The sequence below is a fragment of the Schistocerca americana genome, chromosome X (assembly GCF_021461395.2).
Source record: "Schistocerca americana isolate TAMUIC-IGC-003095 chromosome X, iqSchAmer2.1, whole genome shotgun sequence".
NCBI lineage: Eukaryota > Metazoa > Arthropoda > Insecta > Orthoptera > Acrididae > Schistocerca > Schistocerca americana.
The window spans coordinates 281986547-282010940 of record NC_060130.1 but is presented as its reverse complement, the minus strand read 5'-3'; the positions used below and the strand labels follow the sequence as shown (position 1 = coordinate 282010940).

At 40.5% G+C, this 24394-nt stretch overlaps 1 protein-coding gene across 2 annotated transcripts in view; it reads right to left on the bottom strand.

Moving 5' to 3' along the window:
- LOC124556035 (Fanconi anemia group M protein homolog) overlaps positions 1–24394 on the bottom strand; it is a 242759-nt gene that overhangs the window by 68768 nt on the left and 149597 nt on the right. For both annotated transcript variants that reach the window (XM_047130070.1, XM_047130071.1), the window contains exons 13-16: positions 20432–20638; positions 20208–20307; positions 19764–19910; positions 12968–13036 (exon numbers count right to left, since the gene is read on the bottom strand). In XM_047130070.1, the coding sequence (XP_046986026.1) occupies positions 12968–13036; positions 19764–19910; positions 20208–20307; positions 20432–20638 (523 nt within the window). The remainder of the gene's footprint in view (positions 1–12967; positions 13037–19763; positions 19911–20207; positions 20308–20431; positions 20639–24394) is intronic.

Below are 24394 nucleotides of genomic sequence, written 5' to 3'. Positions count from 1 at the left end.
ATCAGTGTGGGATCCGTACCAGGTCGGGTTGACGGAGGAGATAGAAAAGATCCAAAGAAGAGCGGCGCGTTTCGTCACTGGGTTATTTGGTAACCGTGATAGCGTTACGGAGATGTTTAATAAACTCAAGTGGCAGACTCTGCAAGAGAGGCGCTCTGCATCGCGGTGTAGCTTGCTCGCCAGGTTTCGAGGGGGTGCGTTTCTGGATGAGGTATCGAATATATTGCTTCCCCCTACTTATACTTCCCGAGGAGATCACGAATGTAAAATTAGAGAGATTAGAGCGCGCACGGAGGCTTTCAGACAGTCGTTCTTCCCGCGAACCATACGCGACTGGAACAGGAAAGGGAGGTAATGACAGTGGCACGTAAAGTGCCCTCCGCCACACACCGTTGGGTGGCTTGCGGAGTATCAATGTAGATGTAGATGTAGATGTAGATTAAGGGATCTGACATGCCACGCTTCGGCCCATGAAACGCCAGTTTTCTTTCTCCTGATAACAACGTCCTCCTGAGTAGTCCCCGCCTGGAGATCCAAATGGAGGACTATTTTACCTCCAGAATATTTTATCCAAGAGGACGCTATCATCATTTAACCATACAGTAAAGCTGCATGCCCTCGGGAAAAATTACGGCTGTAGTTTCCCCTTGCTTTCAGCCGTTTGCAGTATCAGCACAGCAAGGCGGTTTTGATTAGTGTTACAAGGCCAGATCAGTCAATCATCCAGGCTGTTGCCCCTGCAACTACTGAAATGGATGCTGCTCCTCCTCTTTAGGAACCACGCGTTTGTCTGGTCTCTCAAAAGATACCCCTCCATTGTAGTTGCACCTATGGTACGGCTATCTGTATCGCTGAGGGACTGAGGGACGCAGGCCTCTCCGCCATCGGCAAGGTCCATGGTTCATGGAAAGGGGGGGGGGGGGGGGGGGGGACACATCTACAGCAATACTCACTAATTGTCCCCTCACCCCTCTCATGTAATGTGACTTCCACATCCTCCTGGAAGTTGCAATTCACAAGTAACTTGTTCCCTAAATCCATTCAGAGTTCCCGAGTTTCCTTGAGCCATTGTGTTGTGCTGCATATTACATCCCTCCCAGAGATGGAATGCTGTTAGTTCCTTTTACATAACTTACATAATTAGAGGAATACGTAATATTTACCTCGTGAGTTACTGTTTCTCATATAATGTCTGACTCAATCATTGTTTTGCTACTAGTTCTCGTCTTATTTCTTTTTAAGTGATGCGTGTTTCTGACAGTTTTTTTTTGACATTTTACTTTACAATCTTCCTATTTTTTTGTTACAGTATGCTGGATACTGCCACCTCTTGCTTTCTTCCGGTATCCACTGTTCCTGTCCACTCTTTATTCATTCCCTAGACTTTCTCCACTTGTCATTTACTGTTATCCCAGTTCCTACCCACCTCACACAGTTTTATATTACAACAGCTTTTAGTTCTGCTACCTATGTTAAATTTTAACTTTAATATCATTTCCGTTTTGTTGCTACTGACCCTGTAACTAAACTCCTAATTTCCATCCTAACTGAATTGTGGTCACTAATGTCCGCCACTATACTTCTTTGAGGATCACCTAATGTTTCAACACTAATAACCGACATGCAAGCAAATTCTTCTATGAAGAGTAGACAATAAAGCATCACATGCAGAAAAACATGTAAGAAAATATCTATCAGCATCAATTTGAAACACCCTCTCAGGGGACACCGCCTTATAGTAGGCACCTTCAGTGCCGGGCGGGAGGGTTTGCGTGCTCCGGTGAAGTCGAGAGCTATGCCGGCGGTAGCATAGCTACTGGCAGGGTCTCCCAAGCCGGACTGGTCCCGACAGAGGAGCCAGACAAAGTGTGTCCCACAACATAGGGCAGGGAGGGCTCTAGAGGCGTAGTGAAGCCAGCTTCCCTAGAGGAGTAAACCTCATACAAATCCTGGTCCTCCAGTTTGGGGGTTGGGCATGGGGCTAATAACCCCATACTGTAAAAAAAAAGAATATTACGGAAATTCAACAGAAGCCTCGGAAACTGGATGGAAAGCATGTATCACGACCCCGGCAAAGGAAACGGATAAAGGATCTAACAGTAGCATCATGGAATGTGAGGACAATGCTTCAGCCTGGAAAGATGAAAGAAATAGCTAATGAAATTTTAAAATTCAAATATGATATTGTAGGGCTACAGGAAATAAGATGGCAGGGGAATGGGCAGATAGATAAACCTGAGTACTCGTTGGTATATAGTGGACCAGAAGAAAGAACAGGCCAACTTGGAACAGGGTTTATAATAACTAGGGAAGTTAGGAAAAGTCTTATAGAATTTGAACCCATAAATGAAAGGATGTGCAGACTCAGACTAAAAGGTAAATTTAGGAATATATCAATAGTTAATGCACATGCACCAACAGAGGAAAAAGAGGATATAATTAAAGAACATTTCTACGAAGACTTGGAAAAAGTATACGGTGCAGTACCTAAATATGACCTGATGCTAGTAATAGGAGATTTTAATGCAAAAATAGGGAGGAATGAACATCTGTATGGAGTTTCTGGAAAATATTCACTACATGAAGAAAACAATGAGAATGGAGACTTATTATGCCAATTCGCAGCAAGGAATAATATGATTATTAAAAGTACCTGCTTTCCACATAAAAGGATCCATCTGGGAACTTGGAAGTCTGCAGCCAATGGAGTAGTCAATCAGATTGATCATATTTTAGTGATTGCACGCCACTCCACGTCAGTTACGGATGTACGGAGCTGCAGAGGACCAAACTGTGATTCAGACCACTTTCTGATAAAATCAGTCTTGAGAGAGAAACTGTCACTAACAAATGGCAACAGAATGGGAAATATGATGAAATGGAATACAGACAAACTGAACATCCCCGATGAAGTAAAAAAATACCAAGCAACACTAAGCAGAAAGTTGAGCAATGAAGAGACCACAGAAGGAGTAGATGGAAGGTGGAACAGGTTTGAAAAAGCCATTAAGGATGCTGCAGAGGAAATAATAGGCATAAGAAGGAACAGAAGAACCCAGGAGTGGTTTGATGAAGATTGCAGGTCAGCAATAGAGGAAAAGAACAGGGCAAGAACAAAAATGCTACAGAGAGAAACCAGAAATAATGTGGAACAATATAGAGAATTAAGGAGAAGAGCTAACAGACTGTGCAAGAGAAAGAAAAGAGAGTGGAATAAGAAGAAATTTCAAGAACTAGAAGAACTAAAGGAACAGAGTGAAATAAGAAAGTTCTATCATGCCATAGGCAAAATGAAGAATAGATTCCAACCAAAAACAATGGCCTGTTCCAGTAAAGATGGGAAAATGATAAGGGAGGAAGAACAGATAGTGGGAAGATGGGCAGAATATTTCAAAGATACACTAAGCACCAGCCTAGAAGATGAAGAGACAGCTGCACAGGAGGGAAGAGTGGAGCTGGAAGTAGACAATGAAACCAATGAGGCAAGAAAACCAACACTACAAGAGGTCTCCCAGGCTGTGCACAAGTCAAAAAACAATCGAGCCCCTGGGGAAGACAGCATAATTGCTGAATTAATAAAAACTGGTGGTGAGGCTGTAATAAAGGAACTGCACACATTAATATCAGATATATGGGAAACAGAAACTATGCCAGATAATTGGAAAATTGGAATAATAGTTCCCATTTATAAGAAAGGGGACAGAACAGCATGTGAAAACTATAGAGGTGTAACACTCCTAAGTACAGCTTATAAGATCTTCACAAGTATATTAAACGAAAGGATACGGAAGTGTGCAGAAGGCATACTAGGGGAATATCAGTGTGGCTTTCGACCGGGCAGAGGAACAACTGATCAAATATTTGTGATAAGGCAAATGATGGAAAAGTTCTATGAATATGATATAGATCTGCATTTCTTATTCATCGATTTCAAACAAGCCTTTGACAGCATAATTCGGCAAGAACTATACAGAGTACTGAAAGAAGTTGGTATATGTGCTAAATTAATAAGACTAATCAGAATGACAATGACAGAGACAAGAGCAAAAGTAAAGGTCCTTAGCAGAACAAGTGAGAGCTTTGACTTTAATAAAGGTGTGAAGCAAGGGGATAGCCTCTCCACTGTCCTATTCAACATTGCCCTGCATAGTGCAGTAAATAAAATCAACAAAAGAGGCACCATATTTATGAAAACTAGCCAGATATGTGCATACGCTGATGACATTGCTATAGTAGGAAGAAATACCAATACACTCCTAGAAACATACCGGGCAATGGAAACAGAAGCCTTAAAAATTGGCCTCATAGTAAATGTAAACAAAACAAAATATATGGTAATGTCACAATCTGAGGCCAGAAGAACCCCTAAAAACCTAAACATCAATGGGAAATGCTTCAATGGAGTGTCCTCTTTTAACTATTTGGGAGCCCTAATAACAAATGATAACAGTATTGGAAAGGCTATAAGGGAAAGAATACAAGCAGGAAACAGAGCTTACTTTGCAAATATGCAGCTTTTCAAAAGTAGCCTTGTTACAAGAAAAACTAAATTGCTAATATATAATTCCCTAGTCCGCCCAGTTATCACATACGGCTCAGAGGTATGGACATTGACAGAACACGATAAAAATGCTCTAAGAAGCATTGAGCGGAAAATACTACGCAAAATCTATGGGCCAATAAGGGAGGAAGAAGGCTGGAGAATACGCTACAATGCTGAATTACAGGAGTTAATACAAGGCAGGGACATAGTAAAATTTGTTAAATCACAGCGAATACGATGGCTAGGACACTTGGAGAGAATGGCAGAGGATAGAATGCCAAAGAAAATGATGAAAGGTATGATCCATTCAGTTAGGCGAAAAGGGAGACCTAGAAGAAGATGGATCGATGAGGTAATAATGGATATCAGCAATATGGGAGTCCGGGGGTGGAAAAGAGCAGCAAATAACCGAGAAGTGTGGAGGAAGATTGTTGAAGAAGCCAAGGCTCACCAAGGGCTGTAGAGCTACTGAAGAAGAGAAGAAGATCAATTTGAAACACATCAGTATATGAAATGAAACATCCAAAATTCAACGCAAAAAGTTCTGTTCTATTTGACATAGAGCAAAACAATTTATCACTGGTAACTGACATGATCATCTCCAGGCACAGTAGCATATTTCTGTTGTTCCTCAGCATCAATGACTACCATAGCTAAATTCGCGAAATTTTATTTTATCCAATACATGTTTCAAAGGCTAGCCATCATCTACATCTACATCTACATCTACGTTCATACTCTGCAAGTGGCGGAGGTTACCTTGAGTACCTCTATCGGTTCTCCCTTCTATTCCAGTCTCGTATTGTTCATGGAAAGAAAGATTGTCGGTATGCCTCTGTGTGGGCTCTAATCTCTCTGATTTTATCCTCATAGTCTCTTCGCGATATATACGTAGGAGGGAGCAATATACTGCTTGACTCTTCGGTGAAGGTATGTTCTCGAAACTTTAACAAAAGCCCGTACCGAGCTACTGAGCGTCTCTCTGGCAGAGTCTTCCGCTGGAGTTTATCTATCATCTCCGTAACGCTTTTGCGATTACTAAATGATCCTGTAACAAAGCGCGCTGCTCTCCATTGGATCTTCTCTATCTCTTCTATCAACCCTATCTGGTACGGATCCCACACCAGCGAGCAGTATTCAAACAGTGGGTGAACAAGTGTACTGTAACCTACTTCCTTTGTTTTCGGACTGCATTTCCTTAGGATTCTTCCAACGAATCTCAGTCTGGCATCTGCTTTACTGACAATTAATTTTATATGGTTATTCCATTTTAAATCACTCCTAATGCCCACTCCCAGATAATTTATGGAATTAACTGCTTCCAGTTGCTGACCTGCTATATTGTAGCTAAATGATAAAGGATCTTTCTTTTTATGCATTCGCAGCACATTACACTTGTCTACATTGAGATTCAATTGCCATTCCCTGCACTATGCGTCAATTCGTTGCAGATTCTCCTGCATTTTAGCACAATTTTCCATTGTTAAAACCTCTCGATAAACTACAGCATCATCCACAAAAAGCCTCAGTGAACTTCAGATGTTATCCACAAGGTCATTTATATATATTGTGAATAGCAACGGTCCTGCGGCATGCCTGAAATTACTCTTACTTCGGAAGACTTCTCTCCATTGAGAATGACATACTGCGTACTGTTATCTAGGAACTCTTCAATCCAATCACACAATTGGTCCAATAATCAATATGCTCTTACTTTATTCACTAAACGACTGTGGGGAACTGTATCAAACACCTTGCGGAAGTAAAGAAACATGGCATCTACCTGGGAACCCGTGTCTATGGCCCTCTGAGTCTTGTGGACGAATAGTGCGAGTTGGGTTTCACACGATCATCTTTTTTGAAACCCATGTTGATTCCTACAGAGTAGATTTCCGGTCTCCAGAAAAGTCATTATACTCGAACATAATACGTGTTCCAAAATTCTACAACTGATCGACGTTAGAGATATACGTCTGTAGTTCTGCACATCTGTTCGACATACCTTCTTGAAAATGGGGATGACTTGTGCCCTTTTCCAATCTTTTGGAACACTGCGCTCTTTTAGAGATCTACGGTAGACCGCTGCAAGAAGGGGGGCAAGTTCCTTAGCATATTCTGTTTAAAATCGAACTGGTATTCCATCAGGTCCAGTGGCCTTTCCTCTTTTGGGTGGAAGGTATGTTATACACGGTGGGTGTTAGTATGATTTTGTGCAGTGATACAAGATGTGACCAAGACGTTATGTTGTAATTTGCAAGTTTAAATGCAGCAGTATGTTTGCTGCATTCTTCCACTGAAAAGTGAAATTGCTTGTACATTGATCACAACATAGCCCCCTGGCCATCTCACATGCTGCTACACAAAATCACCAATGCTTACTACTAGTAACAGCCATGTAGAAGATGCCTCTCACCTGATAATGGTTAACCATCAAAACACATAGTAAATAAAGTAAAACTTTATGAATGACACAGAATTTTGTGTTTCTTCATTCTAAATGACAATCACAGTCCTCAAAACGTAATCCATAATGGATTTTATACCGGGTATAATAAATTCCATTTACAGGTGTTGAAGATCTTTAGCGGGGACCAAGACAGTTAAGTTTAGCATCAGAAATTATTGTACGGAAACATAGTATTTTCCCATTACATGCAAAATATCATAACACATGTTCAAATCTACTGCATTTTTGTGCCACTGACTACAGTATTGGCAACTGATGACCTCAGAAGTTAAGTCGCATAGTGCTCAGAGCCACTACAGTATTACATACACACATATCCCGCAAACCACTGTATGGTCCTTGGCGAAAGGTACCCTGTACCACCACCAGTCGTGTCATTTCCTCTTCCACTTACAGACACACCGAGCGAAAAATGAGTCCGTATGACTCCATAAAAATCTTAATTTCTCATATCTTACCTTTATGGTCCTTGTGTGAAATGTATGTCGGCAACAGTAGAATCATCCTGCAGTCAGCTGCAAATGTTGGTTCTCTAAATTTTCAGAATAACATTCCTCGAAAAGAACATTGGCTTCCCTCCAGGGATTCCGATTTGAGTACCAGAAGCATCTCCGTAATACTTGCATGCTGTTCAAATCTACCGGTAACAAATCTAGCACCCTGCCTCTCAATTGCTTCATGTCTTCCTCTAATCTGACCTGGTGTGCATCCCAAACACCCTCACATTACTCAAGAATAGGTTGAACTAGCATCCTATACGCAGTCTCCTTCACAGATAAACCGAAGTAGACTATTCGCATTCCCTACCACTCTTATACTCGTTCCATCTCATACTGCAAACATTACCATCAGATATTTAAGCAACATGACTGTGTCAAGCAGAACAATACTAATGCAGTATCTGGACATTACAGTTTTTTTTTTTTTTTTTTTTTTTTTCCGAACTCATCCACATTAAATTGCATTTTTCTACATTTAGAGCCAGCTGCCATTCATCACACCAACTAGAAATTTTGTCCAAATTATCTTGTATCATCCTACAGTCACGTATTTTTGACACCTTCCCATACACCACAGCATCATCAGCAAATAACTGCACATTGCTGTCCACCCTGTCAGCCAGATCATTTATGTATTTAGAAAATAATAGCACTCCTATTACACTTTGCTGGGGTACTCCTGACGATGACCTTGTCTCTGATGAACATTCATCATTGAGGACAACGTACTGGGTTCTATTACTTAAGACATCTTCAAGCCACTCACACAGCTGGGAACCTATTCAGTATGCTTGTACCTTCATTAAGTCTGCAGTGGGGAACTGTGTCAAATGCTTTTCAGAAATCTAGAAATAAGGGATCTGCCCGTTGCCCTTTATCCACAGTTAGCAGTATATCATGTAACAAAAGGACAAGCTGACTTTCACACAGACAAAGCTTTCTGAAACCATGCTGAATCATAGACTTAAACTTCTGGGTTTCTAGAAATTTATTGTATTCAAACTGTGTTCAAACTCAGAATGTGTTCTAGAATTCTGCAGCAAACCAATGTTAACGATATTGGTCTGTAATTTTGGATGCCATTTCTTTCACCCTTCTTATATATGGGAATCACCTGCACTTTTTCCCAGTCATTTCTGACTTCGCACTTCGGTGAGAGATTTACAATAACTGCAACCTAAGTAAGGGGCCAATGCCATAGAGTACTCTTTGTAAAACTGAATTGGGATGTCATTCAGACCTGGTGATTTATTTGTTTTCAACTCTTTCAGTTGTTTCTCTACACTAGGGATGTTTGTTGTTTGCCACTATGTTGTCCATATCGGAGTCTGTACGATGGTCAAACGACCATAGGTTTTTACAATTCTGCTGTGTGAACAGTTTCTTAAATGCAGAATTAAAACTTCGGCTTTCATTTTGCTGTCTTCAACTGCCACACCAAACTGGCGAACGAGTTACTGGATGGAAGCCCTACGACCCACTAAACGATTTTACATAGGGCCAGAATTTTCTCTGCTTCTCAGCCAGATCTTTTGCTAAGGTATGACGGTGGTAGAAGTTGTACGCTTTATGCATAGATCTTTCCACAGATGCACAAATCTCAACTAACTTTTACCTTTTGTCATTTGCTTCTTCTCTTTTGAACCACGAGTGCAACAGTCTTTGCTTCCTCAACATTTTCTGAATTTCATTACTAAACCATGGTGGATCTTAATCCACTTGCTTGGCACATACTTGTTCAGAGCACAATTTACAATCTGTTTAAACTTTGTCCATAACTGATGTATGTTCACCAACTGGAATTGAATGATTGCAATTCATTGTCTAAGTGAGATGCTAACAACTGCTCATCTACTCAGAGAAACACTCTCCTGTCATTCTTGACTGATTTATTAACTTTTGTAATCAGAGTTGCTATGGTGACCTCATGATCACTAATACCTGTCTCCATAGTGACAACATCGATAATGTCCGGCCTGTTAATAGCTACAAGGTCTGAGATACTTCCAATGTGTGTGGGCTGCTGAAGTAGCTGGTCAAGACAGTCTTTGGAAAACGTGATCAGAAGTACTATGCAATACTGACTGTCCGCACCCCCTGCAACGAATCCACAGAGGTCCCAATCAGTACTTAGGTTAAAGTCGCCTCCAGCTAGTATTGCATGACCTAGGTATTTACACACTACTGATTGTAGACTTTCTTTGTATGACTCTAGAAATGTCACAGCAGAATCAGGTGGCTGGTAAAAACATCCAATAATTAACTTGGTGTCACCTGGACCTGTTATACGCAACTAGGTAAGTTCACTGTCACACTCAACTTCAACCTCAATAGAGACAATATTTTTGTCAACTGCAATGAACAGTCCACTTCCCTTGGCATCTATTCTGTCCTTCCAATGAACACTCCATTACTTGTTAAATATTTCAGAGTTTTCTACCTCAGACTTTAGCCAGCTCTCTGTTCCAAGAATAATTTGAGTGTGATTAATTTCACATAGGGCAGTAAATTCAGGAACTTTGTTATGAATACTTTGACAATTTACTGATAAAATTTTGATATTTGAAGTGCCTTACTCTGAACGCTGTTTGATGTCCCAATTTGAGTATCAACTGGTGAGTACCTTAAACTACTGCCTAGTCTAAAAAAGCCCCATGTGCACTCAACAAGTATTCCGCTACCTGAGTAGTTGCTACCATTGTGTTGTGCACCCCTGACCTGTCAAGGAGAGTCCTAAAGTTCCCCACCCGATAATGCAAGTCAGGAAATCCACAGCCAAGACTGCCACAGAGTCAATGAAGCCTTTGGATGAAACCCTCCACTCAGCTCCAAACCAAAGGACCCCCATCAGCTCTGGGAACAATGCTGCAAATTGCACGCTTAGCTTGCACCCGAGTGCGAGGCCAGCTGCTTTCACCACCTCCACCAGACACCTGTGTGAACTGAAGGTGACCTCAGAACCCATTTGACAGACACTGTTGATCCTTCACAACTTGCAGACGACTGCACCCTGCATGCTCAGTAGCTGCAGGTAAGGCCACCTCCAAATCTTGAATGAGGCCCACCGGCAGACATATCAAGTGCACACTGGCTTTCTCTCCACCCATGAACGCTATCCTAAGTGGATCCATAAATCACTCAATGTTGGAGCTCCCAATAACTAGCAGGGAATGGTCACCTGTTTATTCACAGGATGAATAGATGGGGCCAGACACCAAGCCTCCACACTGGCCCTCTGCCTCCAGCAACACGAATGCGTTATGTCCTGCCACTCACCCTGCTCTGAGGGCAGATCTATGCATCAAATACACTAGGAGATGCATTGGCAGCAGGACCTGTGGGTGTAATAAGTGATATTTGAGGTGTCTCGCGTGATGCACAAGGTTCTCTGCCACCATTACACCCTGAGGCAGCAGCTTGAGAGGGCTGACCATAGCCAAAACCACATTAAGCTGTTTGCGAATTGCAGCCAGCTCCTCCTGCATCAGTATACAGCATGCATACATCCTACCCATCCTAGCAACACTAACTGAAGAAGTGAACTATAAATGCTGACAGGTACCTAGATATACAACTTGTTACCCTCCTGAGCTGTCACCAATCGATGCTGGTAATAAATCTCTTAAACACGAAAACATGCACAAAATTTAAGCAGTATATACTATTAAGAAAACACAGCAAATGATAAATATGTGACTTGGTGCCCTGGAGATGTGTCACAAGTGACAGATGGAGCCGGACTGACTGGCTAACTAGGCTGCAGTGAGTGGTCACTTGTCTTCGAAACAAACAAATGATCAAGTAAAGCGCTACTGACTGCCTAAATGTACTGTTACAAAATGTGAGATTAAGCCTCTACAAAATGAAAACATGCACAAAATTTAAGCAATACATACTATTAAGAAAACACAAGAATAGCTAAATGTGGAACTTGCTGCACTGGAGATGTGTCAATGGTTATGGCTGGAGTCAGACTGATGTCCCATGGCCACTATATGTTTATTTACATGCCATTTGTGATCTGCCCAGAGATGTGTGTACCTGTTACTGTTCTTATTGTCTTTGTTCATACTGTACTACTGTCTAGTAGTCATCATTCACTACAGAAAAGAATGCAAACTATACATACGTTTCATTTTTAGTGTGTTGCTGTTAACCATGGTGAAGTACAGATTTGTGGAATACGCCAATGTGATCTTATTGTATGGTTAACTTGGTGCAGTAGGAGGGTTGCTTATTAGTTGTCTTCAGAGCATTTTCCACGCCACCTAACAGCTACGCACTCCCTCTTTGCTGCGGTGGACAGTGGGCCTCAGGTATGGGTACATTCACCACCAACAGAGTCGACTGTGGTGCTAGACAGCGGTGCCGCACACCCAACTTTGAAAAGTCTGCATCACATGCAGTGGAAGAAGACATGACAATGAGTACTAGCAACACAGCACCTAAACTGAGTTTTAATCACCATACAGTCTGGTGTGTTCTGCATGAGCAGCAGCTACACCCATACCATCCCCAGAAGATACAAGCAGTGCAGCCACAGGATTTTGCATCACAAGTCCACTTCTGCAGGTGGTTCTTGCTCCACTGTGTGGACAAGTCTGACTTCTCATGGTAGGTCCTTTTCATGGATGAAACCAAGTTCATCAGGGAAGGTGTTCTCAGTTCTCACAACAGTCATGTATGGGCTGATGAAAACCTGCCTACTGTGTGCCCACAGGTTGCAGGAACAACACAATCTGAACATTTGGGCTGAGTTTCTGGGTGGATGTGTCATTGGGTCATACCTTCCTCCATGAGCGCCACTTACTTGCAATTCTTTGTTGGTGCACTGCACAGGCTCTTGGAATATGTGCCATTGCACGTGTGTCAAAATGTGTGGTTGCAGCATGATGGCAAACCACCTCATTTTTCATATGCAGCCTGAGATCATCTGACCATCAATTTGGACAACAGTGGATGGGTCATGATGGCCCGACTGCCTGGCTTGCACATTCTCCCACCTTTAACCAGCTACCTGTGGGGTAACATCAAATTCTTGATTTACAAGATCCTTGTGGCATCTGGCAAAGACCTACTGGTATGGGTTGTGGCTGTGACACATGATGGAGGACCAGGGACTGGTGATCAGGTGTACCAGAACATGGTATGGAGATACCATATCTGTGTTAACGTTAGTGGTCATCACCTCAAGCCTTACTTCTAAGTGGACCCAGACAACAAGCAGCAGAAGTCGGAGAGCGACGTGCTGTGTGTAGCAGGACCACAATACATTTCCAGACAGGAGTTCCTATGCTAAAATTAATCATCTTGGTCCCCACAACAAGTCCTCAAAATTTGTAAAGGGGGGAATTTAGTTACACCCTGTAGATACAAAGAAATTACTTTGAGGCCGATTCACGTTTTTTCCTCGTGCAACATCAATATTCTCATACAAAAATGTTAAACCTAACATACCTTTCTCATTGTCATGGAGTAAAGCTGATTCCAAGATCTCTGTTGTTGCAGATTCACATTTTTCAGTTTCTGGAAGAAAATGTTGATTTTTTTACAACAACCTCTCTGCATGTCCACATGGAAAAAGTGCAAACTGTAATTGTGCAACAGATTTAATTTCTTAGTACCTACATTTAATTAAATATTTAAAAATTTTATGCCATGACATTTTAATCAACAGTTAGTCGAAACAAAACACTACTGGAGCACATAACAGGCAGTTTCAAACTGTTGTCTGGTGTTGCAGTGTTATTTATAGGAGGGTTTATAGCTGCCTGATGTATGAAACAAGAGAAGCAATGCAAGAAAAGTATGGATGGGTAGCTGTGATGGATGAGGAGGTGGACATGCAAAGTGGACTTCTAGTAGAGGAAGGGGGAGGGGGAGAGGGAGAAGCAGTTTGGTAACAGGACAGGAATGTGACAGAGTCAAGCTCACCCTGATGTAGGCAGGGGAAGTTGCATGTGGAGAAATTATGCTGGGGAAACAATGTGAGTGAAGGTTAACTGATTGGACTAGAGAGAAGAGGGGGAGGAGTGGGGAGAAAGGTATGTAGACAGGAGTGGATGTGGATGAGGGACAGAAGAAATTGATGTCATGGGGACTGCAGAGAAAAAGGCTGTGTTGTAAGAAAACTAGCATCTATACAACTAAGCGAAGTTCATACTGGGAGAGGGGTGGGGGATCCAGGTGGCATGGGTTGTAGGTAGCCACTGGAGTTGCCCATGTTTGCTTAGCAGCATAATGTACCACTGGATAACTGACTTTTCTCTTAGCCAGTTTGGTAGTGGTAGCTAATTCATGAGGCCAGCTTACTGGTGTGCACACCCACATGAAATTCTGTGCAGAAGTAGTGTCATGACTGCTAAGTGACATAGATGCTTTCATAGGGTACCTGTCTTATTAAAAGTAAGATACGCCTGTGATAGGATGGAACAGGATGTACCACATTTTATAGAATATAAGATGCACTGTTTTCTTCGGAAAAATGCCTCCAAAATTCAGGTGTGTCTTATACTCGAAACTAATATAAAAATGTTCGTTTTTGATTCAAAATTCCTGCCAGTCTTAAAAATGGCCATATATTCAATGTCACAAGAAACCTATCTCTACCTGGCAATATTGGATTCAGCCGACAGCAGTAGTGCACCAATGCGACGAACACAAGCTTGCTAACACTGTCTCCCTCCCGCCAAACCATCACAAACCCAGAATACTGTCAAGCCTATGATGCGTCACTATAGTCTACGGTGTCAGTGAACTTTAATTAAAAGTGATCTGCGTTATCGGTAACAGGACAATATTTTTGTTAATAGCTAGTTTCGTAATGGAAAAAAATAAAGGTAGTCATATGAAGCGGGCTACAAATTGAAATTAATAGCATAGGCAGAAGAACATGGAAACAGTGATTAGCAGGCTAGTGAACGGAAAAAAAGAGGAAGACTACATGTGCAAATTGAGTTCTGAATGTAAAATGACCAAAATGAGAAGATGACGTATGGACATGGATTCAAGGACACCGTCAAAATGGCATTAGAATTAAGACAAAAATGGTTCAAATACATACTAATAAGCTAGCACTACAGAGTAACTTAATAGACTTTAAGGGTGGAGTTGACTGGTGCTACAGGTTTGTGAAGTGTCATGAACTTACCACACAACCCAAAATGAAAATATCTCAGAAAATGCCACAAGAGTATGAAGAAATATTAGAAATAATATTATCTTTCCATCGCTTTATTGTTCAACATCGAAAGAAAATCAGTGTGGAACTAAGCCAAATAATAAATATGGATTAAACTCCTCTGATATTTGATGTGCCGAGTAACAGAACTGTTGCCATGAAAGGTGCTAAAACTGTAAGTGTAAAAACAAGTGGACATGAAAAAATCCACTACACTGTTGTCCTTTCATGTTGTGCTGGTGGTACTAAACTTAATGAAGTGATCATTTTCAAGCACAAAACAGTGCCAAAACCTTCTGAAATACTGCCAGGTGGTGGTGTTCACTTACATGATAAGGGGTGGGTAGACGAGGCTGGTATCAAATTATGGATTAACTGAGTGTGGGAGAGAAGGAAAGGTGCTTTATTGAAGAAGAGTTCTCTTCTTGTGTGAGATCAGTTTAGTATTCATTTGAAAAATTATGTGAAAGAGTAATAGAGATGGCGGAACAGGGGAAATACAGAACTTGCTGTTATTCCAGGAGGACTTACTTCACAATTACAACCTTTTGATATCTCGACAAATAAACCATCTGAAGTGTATACGAGAGAGGAATGGAACAAATGGATGATGGACGAAGTCCAACATGAATTCACGCTGAATGGAGCTTTAAAATGACCTACAATCAAACAAGTGTGTCATTGGATAAAACAGTCATGATCTAGAGTGAGAGAAGACATTATTGTTAAATCTTTCAAGAAGTCTGACATAAGTAACACTCTTGATGGCAGTAAAGACTATGACGACAAAGAAGAAGAAGAAGAAGAAGAAGAAGAAGAAGAAGAAGAAAGTTCACATGACAATTTTAAGAGATTTTAAAGGTCAGTTTGATTTTATAAGCAAAGAATTTTTTTAAGTCTGTCTTTTCAATCTAATAATAAAAATGTTAAAAATATTATTTTTTAAAGAAATTGATGAAAAATTAAGGTGTGTGTTATAGTACATAGCATCCTATAGTCCATAACATACGGTAATGAGTAGGTGGATGTAACAGGTATTATACCTAAATCTTTCACAAGGATATAATCAGTGAGGCAAGGCTGGTGCCAGGTATGTCATATGGATTGTTGGGTGGCATAATAGCACTTCTGGAAACACGGAAAGCATTTTCTAGAAGCATGTTTCTCCTTTTAAGACATTACGAAATGTAGCTGAAGGCCTGGCGGAGCATCTAGTTAAGCTGTTCTGGACCAGTTCATCTAAGCTGATAAGCGAGGGTGACTGGAGAAACAAAAGGTTTCATGAATGTAGCATGATAGAGCTGTTTCTGTATTAAGTTTGGTGTAGGAGGAAGGATAGTGGCTGTCTGTGAAGGATTCATTAAGTCAGTCAGAATGTGCAAAGGACTGTTCATCACTGAAGATGTACCTCTGCGAGTGACTGCACTGCGAGAGACTTTTTAGCGTAAGAGGGATGGAAGGTATCAAACTGTGGTATTATTGATGGTTAGTAGGTTTTATATCGATGGAGGTTTTATGAAGCAACCCAGAGGGGAGCCAACATCCCGGAAGGTGGCACACTGGGATGAGGCCAGCAAGGTAAATGGAAATGACCATATGGCATCGTTGGCCGGGGGGAGGCTCCATCCGGGGAAGTTCAGCCGCCAAGTGCAAGTCTTATTTCAGTCGATGCCACATTGGGCATGCCGGAGATGAGGACGAAATAATGATGAGAATAACACAACACTCAGTCCCTGAGTGGAGAAAAATCTCCAACCTGGCTGGAAATCAAACCAGGGTCCGCTTGCATGGGAGGCGAGTATGTTACCAGCCAGCTAAGTAGGCGGACAGCAGCCAGGTAAAGTACATGGGACAGAACATTTTAATGAATGAGAATACAGTGTCCTGGCCGTGGATGCAACTCATTAAAATATGACCAATTAACCTCAATAGTATTAGGGACTTAGGATCTTGGTGGCTGGGAAGAATTTCTTTATATGGCCCATTAACACGAGATGCAGTTGTGGGTAATGATATAGATGCTTATGTGTACACAAATCAGAAATGAAGTATTGTTTTTGGAGTTGGCAGGGAGTTCGGGGAGTTAGCGCCTGATGTTGGGAAGGTCAAGAGCATAAGAGATGTGTGTGTATAGGGAAGTGGCAACAGCAGTGACAAGTAGGGTGCTAGGTGGTAATGGGGTAGGGATGGTGGAGAGGCAATGAAGAAATTGGCTTATGGATATCATTTAAGAAGTCAGACAGCAGGCAATTGGTATCTGGGCAGCCACATCTGTTGGTACAGGCCCCACTCCTGTGAGCCTCACATACGGATGTACATCGGCATGATATGAGTGATAAGCACTTTGTTAATCATGATTATCATATTAATTACACAAACAACAATGTGGAAGACAACACAAAGATTACCAGACCAGATATGACACATAACAAATTATCCTTATAAGGCATTTTGAGAATAATTACTCATATGTTGATTTGAGAATGGTATGATGACAAACCTGAGACTGATAAACATCGTACTCAAAAAGTAGCTTACTGGTGTTCCAAATACTAATTTCTCTTAATATGAAGAAAGTTATGAAGCACTGTCAACAAATAATATTATAAATGTAATATTTTTAATAACTGATTGCATAAACACTGTTGAACTGTTAACTTTGTAACTAGAGCTCGCACAAAAATGAGAATCATGTGATTAGGTTCTTGCTGGGTTGTAAGCTGGCTTTTCCTTTATTTAATATCTGAAACCTGGCAGATATTAAAATTTGGGGCACCTAGTCTGAAACTGATCAGGTTGTATTTCTTGTATAACGGAAAGAATACCATACTGGTGCAGTACCCTGACCCGGGGTTCTGGGTGACTTATCTGAATTGTATCCCTTCCCTAAACCTCTCCAGACCTTTCCATTCACCTCTCTTCCTTCCCCTTCAACTGTTCTTCCAGAAGAAGGAGCCACTGGCTCCGAAAGTTTATAAAACTTAAATCCTTTTGCACGTGTGTGTTTCCCTGCCACTGCTTGATGAGTAGATTTTTTATCTATCCATTTACATTATATTATCAATAATTGATTATTTTCATTGGAAAGAATAGTGTGGTTCATGTAACTGATATTTATTTATTTATATCGAGATACATAAAGACTTAATGTTATGCAATGGTACAGCCAAGATGTTGGATGTATGCAATCTGGTACTGCAGTTACAGACTGATCATAGATATTTGATTTGTGAAGAGATGTATTGAGAACACAAGCAACTAAGAAGCTGATGACGTAAACGAAGCACATGAAAATCGTGTCACCTATCCAGTTTCGTTGAACCTACCTGAACATAGGAAGGACTTACGTAATCAATTACCAAAATGTTACACATATATCTTATATAAGCATTCATAGTTAGCTGCAGTCATACAGAGATTTCACAATTTTTACTATGTTGAACTACATCTCAGCAGAAAAGATTTGTAGTACTAAAGACTGAACCAGTTTTTGTCTAATTTGATGTGGAGATACTGTTTTAAATTTTTAGGCTGCATGTAGGCAGGAGACAGATGTCCTGCATGCTGGAATAGATTGTTTTCCCAATGTAGATGCTTATCCTAGATGATACTGAGGTCTTTACCCATTTTTAAATGGTAGCTGTATACCATTAAGAAGTATTGGAGATAATGTTTCACAAAAATGTCTGCTTACTGACTTTTAATGTTATATGAGGATGACTTGTTACTTCTTAAGGTTTGGTTTAAGATGCAGGTTTGGTGGCCATCATTATACTGAATGAAGATTGTCATTCACACCTGAGCAGCAACAATTTCTTAGGGCTAGAGCTTTGATACACCTGGATGGCATCAATGTATAAGTGGCAGTTATAAGGATGAAGAATATATGAAATATCTTTGATATACAGTGAGAGAAGCTATGTACCAAGGACTTAACATGGGTGGATTCTAGACAGCACAAGCTTCCATGATGACTTCTTTGAATCACAGATGTCTGACTGACATCTGTTTTTGAGATACCTGTTGACCCACAGAATTACACTGTTTGAGAAATTCACCTGTTTCACTTTCACACTGAGATCAATAGTGCAAAAGTCTTGCTGAAATCAAGCAGTGTTAAAATGGGCACTTCATCTCTGTCCATGGCATGCTGGATGTCTTCAATCAGTTTGATTGATGCAGTTGCCATGCTATGGTGTTTTCAGAAGACTGATTGATATTTAGTATGGATATGAAAAGTTTCCAGGTAATCCATCAGCTGTTCATGAACAATTTACTCCAACATTAGATATTGCAGGTAATGTGCTGATTGGCCTCCAGTCTGGTGATTTTGACAATCTAAAAGCTTTAACATGGAGAAGTGGGTGGAGAATCATAAGCTTCCATGGCATCAGGTGGATGTTTAGCATTTTGCAGTTTGTCAGCTATTAAAGGCATACAGGTACTGATTGTGTGCATCACACACAATCCCATCTTTCAAATTTTTTAATCAGTCAAAACACTATAGTTAACAGAGTACACCTGCATAATGCTATTAGTTATTATTTTGTGTAAATTTCAATATTTTGTAAGTAAAATGACCATAAATTTAAATTTGATTATTATTTATTGAGATTTCTTTCACAGTCGTGTATAATTTCTTGGTGGTGACTAGTTTTGAACTTTAACATTAACTTCAAACTACTGTCTGCATTTCAAGTGTTTCTTAGAGCACAATTCCACGGATAAACCTGTGTAACATCTACATAATAAAGATCCACATAACAACAGTGGTATGACTATACAGTACAGTCAACATACTATCTCACATCAAAGGCCAATACTACAAATTGTAGGACCACTATTGTTATGTGGATCTGTAACATGTAGATGTTATGCGAGTCTATCAGTGGAATAGTGCCCTAACAAACACTTAAAAAGCAGGCAATGACCGAGAATGAATGTTAACATTCAAAACCAGTTACCACCAAGAAATTGTATACAACTGTGACACAAACCTGAATTAATAATAATAATAATAATAATAATAATAATAATAATAATAATTTTTTAATGCTTTACTTCTTAACACACCTCCAAATTTCTTGAATGATTTAGCCCACATAGTTTTCAGGTCCATTGTTTTTGGTTTTCTTTTTCCCTTCTTCACAGCTTTCTCGGTTACTTTCTCATCTACCTGGTTAACTCTTACTATAATTTCATGGCACTTAGGATTCAGACCTGCAACAATAAACATGAATTGTTTAAATTGGATTTAAAACTTACATATAGCGCTAGCATTCTGTTAATATAATGTATTAAACAAACAAACAAAACTTATTTCACAAGTTTTTATTTCTTCCATTTAAAAGATTCCTCAGTAAGCTACTTTACAAGACAGTAATTTGATACAATACCTCTTGTTAAGGAGTGCATGTCATTACTTATGGTTAGAAGATACCCACGATACTAGAAATTGATCAGGTAAAATTAACAGTTGATTGTTACAATAATAAATTATTTCCTACATAGATTTACCTGTAGGCACCATACGTGGACTGTTGGGACACAAGACCATTCGGCTGTCTATTATGTGTTTACTTACTGTATCCTGTTGATGCAAACTTCTTTTGTAGCGCTAAAATTGCAACAACAGAAACACAACATGAAGAAAAATATCTGACTGGTGTGAATAATGTATGTTCAAACTTGGCTCAGTAGGAAGAGTCATGTAGCGGTTGCTTTAAAAAGTTCACACTGACCTGTAGCTCAGCCCCATCAGTTATGAGCATAATTATTTTCCCTTCCCTTTTACGACCTGTTCTTCCAATGCGTTGCATAAGTCGAACAGGAGAAGTATGTGCATCAAAACATATGATTAAGTCCACTTCGCCAATATCTAAACCTTCTTCCCCTACGCATGTAGAAATCAGGATATTGAAACTACCTGATCGAAATTTTTCCATCACCTGATTAACAGAATAAAGAGACAGAGTAATTAATAAACATTATAGTATAAACAGATAATATATATATAAAAGTGGACAAAAATTTAAAAAATCTTTCCACAACTTCGAAATAGCAGTGATAATGCAAGACTTACTAATACAAAATGAAAAAGGAAAGATCACTAAAAATAATGAAAGTAAAATTAACACTATATTTCAATGATGAAAATTTTGTGAACCCAATGGATTAAAATCTGTTAAAGACAAAATACGTTTCGATGCAACTGGAACTGATTTCGATGTCTGCTTATTGGTCCTGGCCAGTTGAAACATCAAACATTTGTGCAAACCCACACACGGGATACCCCGCAGTAATAAGACTGTGCGCATGGTCCGGTGGGCTTGTTGGGTCAGGCACAGCAGGTCACAGAGTGTGCAAGGCCTGCATGTATGTCATATTTTGGTTCGACGACATCCATTTACAGGAGCTGACTGGTATGTTGCAAGGAAACTGGTAAGTGCTTTTCCAAATCGGAAGGAGTAATCATTATCTCAGGTATTTGGGTTTTGAAGATCCTGGCTATCTGTTTGGTTTCAGAATCTGGGACTTGGTGGAACAGTGCTGTTGTCAGGTGCTCAATACCACTGTCTTTACAGTCCTAACAGTGATCAGGGTGGAGCCAAGGGTTGAAATGCTGATTCAGGACTGATTGGTTGTGGGTGCAACCCTGGCAGTTCTGGACTGTGTCTTCTATGGTGGTGTCAATGCTGGACCAGTACACGAGATATCACACCATTGTCTTCATTCTGCAAATTCCTCTATGTGCCATGTGGAGTAGCTTCAGTATGTGGGAATGAAGTGCAGGTGGAATTACCACCCCGCGATCACATCTGACCACAGCTAATCATAAGACACCATTAGTTATGTTAATCCAATGTCGTAATACAAATATGTTGTGCCATGCTAGGTCTTCGCCTTTAGACAAGTGCTCTGGCCAATCCCAGCGCACAGCGGACACCACCATGTGAAATAGCAGATCACAACATTTTTCTGTTGCTACTTCACATTCCATAACTGGGAATTTGTTGAGGGTGTGTTGCTGATTGGTGCCTATGGCACAACAAAGCACTTTGTGCATGTCAGACTGTGTAGCTGGGCAACAAGGGAAGTGCAAACGTGTGTTCACATTTGTATAGTGGGCCTATTATGCATATCACAATTACAGTTACTATGGAAGAATGTCCAAACACTGCAGCTGCTGCACTACCTTACACTGAAGTTTCAAGCGGGAACCGAATAGTAAAATGAGGGGCTTGGGATCGGTGAAACTTGGTACCATGGAGACTTTGGCACTGGCAAGATAAGAGTGCAATGTGCTAGCAACTGTTGTTTGCTTTGCCCACCAGCCAAGACAGGTCTTGCTAATGCCCTAGTTTGTGGTATGCATCACAAAACAGGCAGTGATGTTGTCAGTACCTTGAGCCACAGTCTTACCATAATTTGATTATACTAACTGCTCTGGGATGAGGTAAAGACATGGAGGAAACTTTTGTATGAGTTTCCATTCACTATGGAATATACTGACAGTGGTTAAGGCACTTTCATTTGTGCACATCTACCAACAATGAGGGTGGTGGATTGTTAACTACTACTCTGACTACTGAATACCATCTCGTCGTACTACCAGACGATCGGGTGATCAATAAATCAGATGACAACATTGATTGGTTGTCATCAGTTGATTATATAGCACAATGGCTACTACTACTGCTAAGAAGAAATACACCGGTAGTATTGTTAAACATTGCTTGCACTGATGCTGTACTTTGTGAGCTTTGGTACATCACTCAGAGTTGAACTACAGGACTCTAAACCCTTCACATTAACTTCTCCATCAGGAGCTAGAAGCATAATAACATCACACTCTAATAATTCCGCATACACTGAGTCACATTGTTTACAGGAAAAAAATCACAGCTGTGTGCTAAGCCTTATAAGTCAGCTGCCCATGCTGCATATGTTTGCTTACATCACTTAAAAACTTAATTAAATTTGAGCCTAGCCACAACTGTGTGGTTTTTCATGGCCGTATTAGTCAGTCAGCAAACCAAAAACATCAGAAAGCTCAAACTGCTGGGGTCTGCGAGTGAGTATAGTGTTTGCATCACTTCGAACAATTTATTACTAGAAGATAGTAAAAATGCACTCTGATGTTATACTGTAGGTCAGTCATTTGAATTGCCTTGCCGTGAAAAACAAAACAATGTAAATAGATCTCCCAACTATCATTTGCCGTGTCAAAGTAAGCGGATGGCTGAGGGGTGGTGGTGATATTGCATATGAAAACTGTTGCTGTTTTTGCAGTAGTTGTGACAGCAATTTGTGTTGTTGGTGTTGGAATTCTCACTGTTTTTCTTGCTGTTGCTGTTGTTGCTCTCCCGGCTGCTTCTGTTGCAACTTCAACTTCTGTTGCAACTTCAACTTATGTGGCCACAACTTCCTTGTCACCACTTTCTTTCATACTCTGTCTACGAGGCAGACAGTTCATGATCACTTGCACTAATGGTGACACAGAGACTGGTGTAATAAACAAGTGGTTCCTGTGGATGATGACTGAGTAGTTCACAAAGCACACAGCTGGCCAGATGCTAAGTCCAAAAAGTAGAAAACGTCATTGTATGCATGCACAGAACAGTCCAGGGAGCAATACCAAATTAAAAAAATGTAAACACAGGCAAGGTAAGTCAATCTGCTATCAGTGGTGCATACTGAAGGGTTCAGAGAACAGTGAGGAATTGAGGGACAGGTGCAGGGTTGCGGTATTTACTGGTACTCTCACATCAGTGGATTTGTTCATATGATATGCCCACAGTGGCTGTGGAGTGAGCTACAGCTGTGCTATGAAGTCTGAGTATGTCTAACTTTTCCTCCAAATTGATACACAGGCTGGGTGCAGAATCCAAATCACTGGAATGAAATGATCATGTGGCATTGTCGGCCGGGAAGCCCCAACTGGGGTAGTTCGGCCATTGAGTTGCAAGTCTTATTTCAGTTGACGCCACACTGGGTGACTTGCGTGCTGGTGATGAGGATGACATGATACTGTGAACAACACAACTCTGAGTCTGTGAACAACACAACTCTGAGTCCACAAGCGGAGAATATCTCCAACCCAGCCGGGAATTGAGCACAGGCCTACTGCATGGTAGGCAAGCACGTTAACACTCATTAACACTCAGCCAAGTAGGCAGACTAGCAATATTGTTTTAGTATCCAACACGGATCCAAATAACTGTTGGATACTAAAACAATATTGCTATCAGATAAGTTATAAATGGTCTTTTTGATATGTCAGACGAATGGTCACAGCCACGACTGTATTCACAATGTGTCTGCAAATACAATGGACTGCTCAGAGAACAAGTAGGTTCATAAATAATTAATAGTTCAAAGATTTAAACAGCGCTTTCAGAAAGTTGACTGGAAGTCCATTTATTTAGAACTCAATATAAATTCTAAACATAACTCATTAGTAATGACATTGCAACCCATTTTAAAAAAGGTATTTCCAAAAAGAATGTACAGCATGCACTTCAAGGAACAGGTTACAGAGGCACAGATTCCTACAAACATAAAAAACAACAGTATAATTCTAAATACAGTTCTTGAGTTTGTCTGACAGAATTAAGAGTTTGGGCAATAAAGTCAAAAGTATGCGGGATGTAATACGAAGTGACACAGGAGTAACTTTCTATAGAGCCTTCAATATTGTGATA